Consider the following 9,164-nt stretch of genomic DNA (forward strand, 5'->3'; position numbering starts at 1 on the left):
TTTTTTTTTTTTTTTTTTTTCTTTCTTTTTTTTTTTTTTTTTTTTTTTTTGCTTACAAAAGGACAAATATTTTTAGACAAATGTCAATATGTCAAACATTAAATAATCTATTTCCAGGCAATGCACTGTCTACTGTACCAAATGTAATATTATTTAATCTATGCATGAAACTTACAAAGAATTGACAGACCAGAACAACGTATTCTTCTTAATAATGGAAGATGGTCCTTTGTTAAAGTCTTTTCCATTTTCCAAGTCTCTGTGCCCCAACCTGGGAGGCAGCAGGCACTGTTGGGGGTCCAAGGGTGCCAGTCTGCATGGCCTCTGAGCAGAAAGAAGCTTGACCATTGTGGAGGACCAGAGTTCAGCTATCTGGGTCACAGTGGAGTTGACTGTTCAACTTTTCTAACATGAATTACAACCATAGATGTGCCCTTTTCTTTGTATTCTAATCCCACTGGAGACTTTTCATTAAGACCTTGTTCCTTTGCACACATTTCGGGCACAACATATTGTCCTCCAAGTGTGGGGGTGGGAAACTGCAGGCCGGAAGTAGGAAGAGGGTACATACTCTCTCTTTTTGCTCAGGAGCCCAGGCTTGTCCAGCATGAAACTGCAGGTTTGCAGGGAGACTTCTCCCATGGACCACACACCACCTAAAACCATAGGCCTCTTGTGGGGATTCCACAGTCTCTGTTGCTGCTGACTCCCTCTTCCCAGCCACAAATGAAATTCTAGCCCAGGAAGCCAGCACAGCCTCTGAGACAGAGGTAGTCACCTCAATTGTATTGACTTCCTCAAGGACAGCTGCAGACTCTTCTGGGGTTAGGCAAAGCCTCTGCAGGTGGAGGAGTCACTTTGGGAGGATTAGTCCTTTCAGAACACATCCCTTCTATGGGACCAGCAGTTAGCATAATGGCTATGTCGCTGAACTCCCATGTAGCCAACCGCAGTTCGAGTCCCAGACCTGGTGGCTTAAACTCACGCCGGGCGCATGTGCATGCATGCCCAAGATCCCAAGAGAATGGAGGAGAAGGGATTGTGGTGTGGGCATCTCCCCTGGAGGGTGATTTCTCGCTTTCTATCTCTCTGACTTTCTGGTGAGCACACACGCCTTATAACAAAAACCTCTCAAAAAAAAAAAAAAAAAAAAAAAAAACACACCTTCCTGATGCTTTCCCTCTGCCCATCTTTAATTTTCTTCATGATGATGACTCAATCCTGGCCTCTTTTGCTGTGGTAGGAATATCATTTTGATTTGGATAAGCAGCGGCACACGGTCTCCTGTATGCATCTAATTTCTGGCCTTTGGGGCTGATCTTTAATTGCTGGCACCAAGCCCGCAGGATGTCTTGGTGAATCCGGCTGACTGGTGGCAGTTTAGAGGGCAATGGGGGAATTGGTATCTTTTTCTGAGACTGTAGGCTGCCATTGCTTTGTGCCTTCTCCCTTGGACAGGAAGCTTCGTCATCCTTAACAGATCTTTTTTGTTTTTTCCTCCTTTGCTGAGGTTGCTGGTAAACCTGTAGATGTGCTTGGTCGGCTAGAAGCCCACTGCTGCTCTTCAGTTTCAGATACTTGTTCACACTTAGAATTTCCATACTCTTCCCTTGATTTCTCTGTGGATTTCCACTCCTTGCCTCTTGCATGTTCCATACTCTGAAAGTCTCATTCGTTTATTTTAATTTGACTAGAGAGAGAGGGGGAAAGTGGGAAAACAAGTCTCCAGATCCGGGACTCAAACTGTGGTCAGTCATGTGGGAGTGTCCAGTGCCTTAACCACCACGCCACTTGCTGGTCCCTGTCATTGGCCAATTTGTTGAAGGTCAAAATTGCATAAGTAAAGCACAGAATAGCCCAGAGTCAGAACTAAAGGAACAGGTAAGTTCTGTTCTTTACCTTCTCGTTCTTAAGGCATCACAGAGCCCAAGGATCACTAGGCAAGGCTGGAGGTTGAGATCTGTTTATGTGCACTTCAAACAGGTCAAAGTGGACCTTTAGGAAGATTGTTTTTAAAAATAAAAATTCCTAGTCACAGTACTTATGGCTGTCTCAACCTGTTTCTTTCAGATACCATCGTTCTTATCGCTTCGATAGCAGTTGTTTCTGCAAAGACACAGGGCAATATTTTTGCCACATCTGCACTCAGAAGTCTACGTTTCCTACAGATCCTCCGTATGGTGCGCATGGACCGAAGGGGAGGCACTTGGAAATTACTAGGTTCAGTTGTTTATGCTCACAGCAAGGTACGATTTGCTTTCTGAGTTTTAGAACAAAATTTTTTAAACTTTTTATTAATTGCTGAAATATTTAATAGGCTTTATCACAAGCAAACTTGTTCATTTCTGAAACTGGTTAAAGCAATAAGATATGATATGTAATAGATTTTTTAAAGCTACTATAAACCCAAGATATAGTAAGGTAAATGGAATCATATATAGATTTTTTTTCCTTTTTGAAAGATTTTTTTAACCTCTAAAATATATTCTATTTCTTTTACATCTAGGAATTAATCACAGCTTGGTACATAGGATTTTTGGTTCTTATTTTTTCATCTTTCCTTGTCTATCTGGTGGAGAAGGATGCCAATAAAGAGTTTTCTACATATGCAGATGCTCTTTGGTGGGGCACAGTAAGTATAAAAATCTGCTTTTATTTATTGGGTGGCATGAAATATTTCCTTTAAATACAGTGTAAGAGTTTTATGAATGATCTCAATAAAAATATTAACTTTCTGGGACCAGCAATTGGTGTAGTGGCTCTGTCGCTGGACTCCCATGTAGTCAACTGCAGTTCGAGTCCCAGACCCGATGGCTTAAACTCATGCCAGGCGTGTGTGCGTGTGTGCCCAAGATCCTGAGAGGAGAATGGAGGAGAAGGGATTGTGGTGTGGCCATCCCCCCTGGGGGGTGATTTCTCACTTTCTGTCTCTCTATCTCGCTCTGTCTTTCTGGCAAGCGCATGTGCCCTATAGCAAAAAACTCTCAAAAAAGTTAACTTTCAGAAAAAGTTGTATAAAAATACACACTACTTATAATTGTCTAAAGATTTTCCACCTCTTTGACACAGTAGAATTAAGTTCTCTTACAAATCATCATTTATTGAGTGCTAGATTGTTGCCAAAATAAAAATATAATTTTTAAATGATTAAAACATTGACAGGTTTGTTTTTTGTTAATTTTGCATAGCTCAGATTTAAATCACCAGTTTTTGCATTGGTTTGCTGCTTATCAAAAAGTTAATCTGGGGTTTTAAAAAATGAGTAGTAGTGAAGAACTAGTGCTTCCAGGGAATAAGAGAAATGAAGATTGTCTACTGATAATAAAGCCTCCAGCCCCCAGCCTCAAGTGGTAGGGCACCCCCTCTTACCTTCTCTCTGTCTCTCTATATCTCTCTCTCTGCCTCTCTCTGTCTTCACATTTTTTTGTATTTTTTCTCTTTTTTAAAATATTTTTAAGGTAAAGTATTCTCTTGACTTTCAGATCCATCTTTATCTTGCTAATAATCCCCTTTCCTCCTCCCCTCTAGGAGAGGCAAGGGGCAGGCCTTCAGAAGAAGACTCCTCCATTGCAGCTGAGAACTAGTGCTTTCTCATGCACACTCGCACTGCGCGGTTTTCATTTTTCTTTTTTAGAGGTTTTTGCTGTAGGGCACGTGCGCTCACCAGAAAGACAAAGAGAGATAGAGAGACAGAAAGCAAGAAATCACCCCCGAGGAGTAATGGCCACATTGCAATCCCTTCTCCTCCATTCTCCTCTCAGGATCTTGAGCATGCATTCACACACGCATGGTGTGAGTTTAAGCCACTGGGTCCAGGACTCTAACCGCAGTTGACTACATGGGAGTTCACTGACATAGTCATTATGCCAACTGCTGGTCCCAGCTAAAACTGCCTTTCTTGAAATTAAAAAATATATTTTAAAATACCTATTTAATGACCATAGTAAGCTATATAGCCTCAGCTAGGTGCTATTTTATAGTATATTCAATCTACTCACAGTTTCACACCTAAAGTCGCCTTAAGTTCACAGATATTTATATATTAGCTGAACTTGCTGTTGAATATAATTAGATCAGGACCAGTAGTTGCCGTAATGGCTATCTCACTGGATACCCATGTATTCGATTGCGGTTCGAGCCCTGGACCTGGTGGCTTAAACTCATGCCAGGCGTGTGTGCGTGTGTGCCCAAGATCCTGAGAGGAGAAGGAAGCAGAAGGGATTGTAGTGTGGCCATCCCCCCTGGGGCGTGATTTCTTGCTTTCTGTCTCTCTGTGTCTCCCTGTCTTTCTGGCTAGCGCACACGCCCTCTAGCAAAAACCTCTCTAAAAAAAAAAAGTATTTAGATCAATTAAGATATTTTGTTAACCAATAAAATGTGGGAGGAAAAAGAGGAATGGGAAGCAACTGCAGATACCAGAGATAGGTTGGGAGGAGAGTAGAAAATGGCAGAGGGTGAGAAATAGGGATATATATATATATTTGAAACAAAAAATGGAAAATTATTTGTTAATGATAACATGTATGACTAAGTCACTATACACTATACAGTGTATTCTGGATAGGACCCTGCATTTTGTAGGCTGTGATGATGTTCAGTGAATGAATGTAAAATAAAATAAATAAATAAATAAATCATTAAAAATAAAAGAACAATGAGATCCTGACATTTGATACAAAATGGATGAATTTGGAAAATTTAATGCTAAGTGAGGCATGTAAACCATTTTCCTTAACTCATTTTTTAAAATTTAAGTCAATATTAATGAGGAAACTATTAAGATGTTGCCAGATGGAAGAACTAACCAAAGAACAGAAGCATTTAAAGATCAGCAATATTGAATTGAACGTGCAAAGAGAGGCCAAACTGACGTCTTGCACCTACAGAAGAGAAGTCAGGTGAACCTCCACTAGTAAGAAATGATTTACATGTTTATAGAAAATACTTATTTTGCATTTCTACTAGCTAGCTATGATGTACAGAATTGTAAAATCGCTCAAAGGCCATGAAAGGAACAGAGTCCAATAAGACAAAATCCAAACCCTGGAAGGATATACTCAACAACACAGAGTTTTCTATTGAAGCTAAATTTTAAAGAATTTATAAAACAGCCATTGGAACTTGTGTTTTAATAAGAATGTCACAGGATATGAGGGTGTTTTGTGCAATGTATAATTACATTTTTTTAATTTTATTCCTTTTAAGACTTTCCAGAGGGGAGGTATGTGAAAATACACAGCATAGATAATTGTCTAAAGAACTTCTCTTTGGACCAGTAAGGTTAAGCTATCTTACAAATTGTCACTAGTATTTCTTGAGTGAGGAGTTTTTGCCAAAATAAAAAATGTGTCATTTTTTTAAAAACTAAAACATTAATCAGTTTTTTGTTTGATTGTTTTTTAGAGTACAGATTTAAGATACTAATTACTGCAATGTTCTGCTGTTCACCAGATGCTAATCAGCAAAAGCTAGAACTCTTGTCAAAGACAGGGAAAACTTGTGAGGCTGTGTGAGCAGACTTGGTATTTACTAGTTGTGTACAACAATAAAATGAATCACAATCAGAAATCCATTCAAGTAAAAGGTGGGATTGTTTTCTTAAGTTAGCTAGGTAAATGTGCCATAGACAGCAAGCGTTCTGTTGGTTTAGCAATTTGGTTTCCAACTCCTCTTCCCGACCAATACGTAGTAATGAAAAGAAGAGAGTAAAAACCCAAAAGAGCAGTCATCTGACATTCTCAAAATACTTTTTACATGTAGAGAGCAAATTAAAATCTATGACTCATGGTGGGATAAACTGTGTAAACTGAGAAAACAGGAGGCTTTTCCTGCCAGGGAGGGGAAGACAGTTTATCATCCCAGCCTTCAAAGCAACAGTTTGAATTCAAGTTTAGTTTCTGCTTCTCTTAAATCAATCTAATGTATTTAGTTTCCTGAGACTCTCAGGTGCACCTTTTTCCACTGAGATGCAGCTGTTGGAGAGTTTGCCCTGGCAGCTCTTTATTCTTCTTTCTATTAGTTCTCCTTTTCTCCTTATTACTAATAAGAATTGTTGGATTGTGTATTAAACAATGAAAGGTAAACTCTTAATATACTTCACTAAGTCACCGGCTTATTTTATTTCTTTTGCCAGAATAACCCACATAGCAGGTTTTCAAAGGTCATATTTGTGACTTTCAGGGAAAAGCAACATATTTTTATTGATTTCTATTTTGGTAATGCTATTTTAACTGACATTTAACAGGTTACTGAATGGTCTCGTTGGGTATTTTTACTTAAAAAAAATCTAATCTTGAATATGAAAGTTACAATCTTTAAGATATCAAGCTTCTTAAAATTAAAAAAAAAATGCCTTCTGGGTCTGCAGCAGGTGTGTTGATGTTAACAGACTCATTAATGAAATCAAAGTCTAAAAAGATTAATAAGAGGGTTTATTATTTCTATTCATCATATGATCTCTAGTGTGAATGAAATAATTTAGACTATTATATATTTTATTATACATTAATCAAAACCTTAATGAAATGGGGCACAGCAGTAAAATACAATGCTCTGAAAGACTGACTTACATAGGAAAGTTCCAGGTTCATGTCCAGAGACCTCCCTGAATATACCAGGCATGCACGTGTCCATAATCCAGGACTGGCTGGTGGTAAGGCTGAATCATAGTGTCAAGACCCAGTTGGAGGGATCAGCAGTTAGTAATGGCTATGTCACTGGACTCCCATGTAGTCGACCGCGGTTTGAGTCCTGGACCAGGTGGCTTAAATTCACGCTGAGCGTGTGTGTGTGCGTGCGTGCCCAAGTTCCCGAGAGGAGAACGGAGGAAAAGGGATTGTGGCGTGACCATCCCCCCTGGGGGGTGATTTCTCGCTTTCTGTCTCTCTGTCTCTGTCTTTCTGGTTAGCACATGCGCCCTATAGCAAAAACCTCTCCAAAAAAAGAAGAAAAAATACCCTGTTGGAGATGCTATCTCTTTGTCTCTCTCTCTTTTCTATCATTCTCTCTCTTCTCATGAAAGAAACAAATAAAATAAACTTTTTTAAAAAAGACCTTAATGAAATTTAGATATTTAGTTAAAGTAGCCCATGTCGCATATAATAAACACCTTTATATCTATGGAAGTATCCGTAATAAATAGGGAAATCAAAGTGCCTTGACTTAGGCTGTTTCTTTTATTTTTTAAAAGAATTATTATATTTAACTTTATTTATTTATTTATTTTTAATTTGACCAGAGAGAGACAGAGTGACAGTGAGAGTAAGAGAAAGAGAGGGAAAGTGAGAAAACAAGCCTCCAGGTCTGGGACTAGAACCATGGTCAGCCGTGTGGGAGTTCAGCACCCTTAACCACCAAGCCACTGCCAACCCAAGTTGGGCTATTTCTAAGTACTAGGATTTAATGGAAAAAAGGAATCTCCTTTATTAAAAGAGCCCATAACATGAGGGGGTCTTCCAAAAGTTAATTTTTCTAAAAAACTATATTATGAAAAATTATGCATAAATTTCAAAATTGTTGTGTCCAAAAATAAACTTCTACTTTATTTCCCTTTTTCTGCAAACTTTTTGGAGTTCCTGTGTATCAGCATTACATATCAAAATGCAATTCGTGTTTCATGAATACAGTGGCCTCATGAGTTACAAATACCCAACTTCCTCCATTAAGGGGGTGAGGACTCTCTAAGCCCAACTTCGGGTGAAATATTGTGTTGTGATCAGCACTGCTCAAAGCCTGTAATGGTTCGATAAACTTTGATCCTTGAAAACAGTCCTGTACTAGTAAATAACGATACCCAGCTCCCTAAGTGCAATAACAGGAGTAAAGGGCCTGGTACCAAGATCATAGCAAGAGCTCAGTCAAGATGGTAGCTATTGTTATGCAGACGTGGCTGTTGTGGATGTCACAGGGTAGCACCTACAGAACAAAGGAACAAAAAGAACTGTGTGTTTCATTGCAGACCCACAGTTTCAGCACAGAAGGGGTTTGGGAATTGGGAGTTATGATGAAAAAACTGTTCAGGGTTCTGAAGAGATAACCGACCAAGCATTGATGACAGGAAGTGGAGGAAGGGTGAGCGGAGGTAACCGTTAGCCGAGACACTAGCAGCTTTTGGAAAACAGAATCTTCTCATTACTTGATAGAGCTGCATTTAATGTTAATTCCTGTTTTTGTATTCCTCCTTTGTAATTACAACGGATTTATCCCAGAATAATTTAAGAACAGGTTTTCCTAGAGTTGTTTTCTATTATCTCCTTTTCTGTTATTATTTTTTTCTCATTTTGATTTGCTTTAACTTATTCTGAAGTAACTTAAGATCAGATTTTTCTGAAGTAATTTTTTCTGGTAATGACCTGTTCTTGAAGGCCAGCTTGTCTCCTATTTATTGTTATTCCATGAGGAAGATAGTAATGTGAATCTAAAAAAAAAAATTGATGCATACAGCAACAGATAGTATAAATCTACTCTTGAGTAAGTATCTGAATTCAGACCACCTAAGTAAGCCTTGTGCTTAAAATGATTACTTTAGGCATACAGAAGAATTTTACATCAGCCAGAGTTAGACTAGAAAATCATCCTTAAAATCTTAGTCTTTCTCAAAGCAAACCATACTGAAGGCTCTATTTTTTTATTTAAAAAAATTATTTTACTTAACTTTATTTATTTTTGTTTTAATTTGACCAGATAGGGGCAGAGAGAGAGAAAGAGAGATGGAAAGTGAGAAAGCAAGCCACCAGGTCTGGGACTTGAACCCAGGCTGGCCATGTGGGAGTCCAGTGCCCCTAACCACCATGTCACCTGCCAACTCCAAGAGGCTCTAGTATTAATGTAGTGTTCTTTGTACTCAACAATTGTACATCCAAATTGATGCCATGGGTTTCATCCCCCCCACAAAGGCTTAGTAAAAGAAATTGTGATGGCCTGGTGGTAAAGGCTGCTGCATCCCTCATGGCTGACCACCCAGTCCAAGTCCTGGACCCAGTGCTCCAACAGTCCCAAAAATCCCATAAGGACAGAGAAAGGAGAAGGGATTGCAGTATGATCTCCCCCTACCCCGGGCATACTTTCTTGCTTTCTATCTCACTCTCTCTCCCCACCAGAGCAAGCACACATGCTCTCTGGCATAAATAAATAAATACATACATACATACATACATACATACATA

At 39.0% G+C, this 9,164-nt stretch overlaps 1 protein-coding gene and 1 pseudogene across 1 annotated transcript in view; one reads left to right on the forward strand and one right to left on the reverse strand.

Moving 5' to 3' along the window:
- KCNQ5 (potassium voltage-gated channel subfamily Q member 5) overlaps positions 1-9,164 on the forward strand; it is a 221,007-nt gene that overhangs the window by 84,797 nt on the left and 127,046 nt on the right. Inside the window, exons 4-5 of the mRNA XM_006168334.2 lie at positions 2,071-2,246; positions 2,507-2,632. Of these exons, the coding sequence (XP_006168396.1) occupies positions 2,071-2,246; positions 2,507-2,632 (302 nt within the window). The remainder of the gene's footprint in view (positions 1-2,070; positions 2,247-2,506; positions 2,633-9,164) is intronic.
- LOC106733874 (developmental pluripotency-associated protein 4 pseudogene) lies at positions 449-1,656 on the reverse strand (annotated as a pseudogene).

The sequence above is a fragment of the Tupaia chinensis genome, unplaced genomic scaffold, assembly GCF_000334495.1.
Source record: "Tupaia chinensis unplaced genomic scaffold, TupChi_1.0 Scaffold145685_1, whole genome shotgun sequence".
NCBI lineage: Eukaryota > Metazoa > Chordata > Mammalia > Scandentia > Tupaiidae > Tupaia > Tupaia belangeri.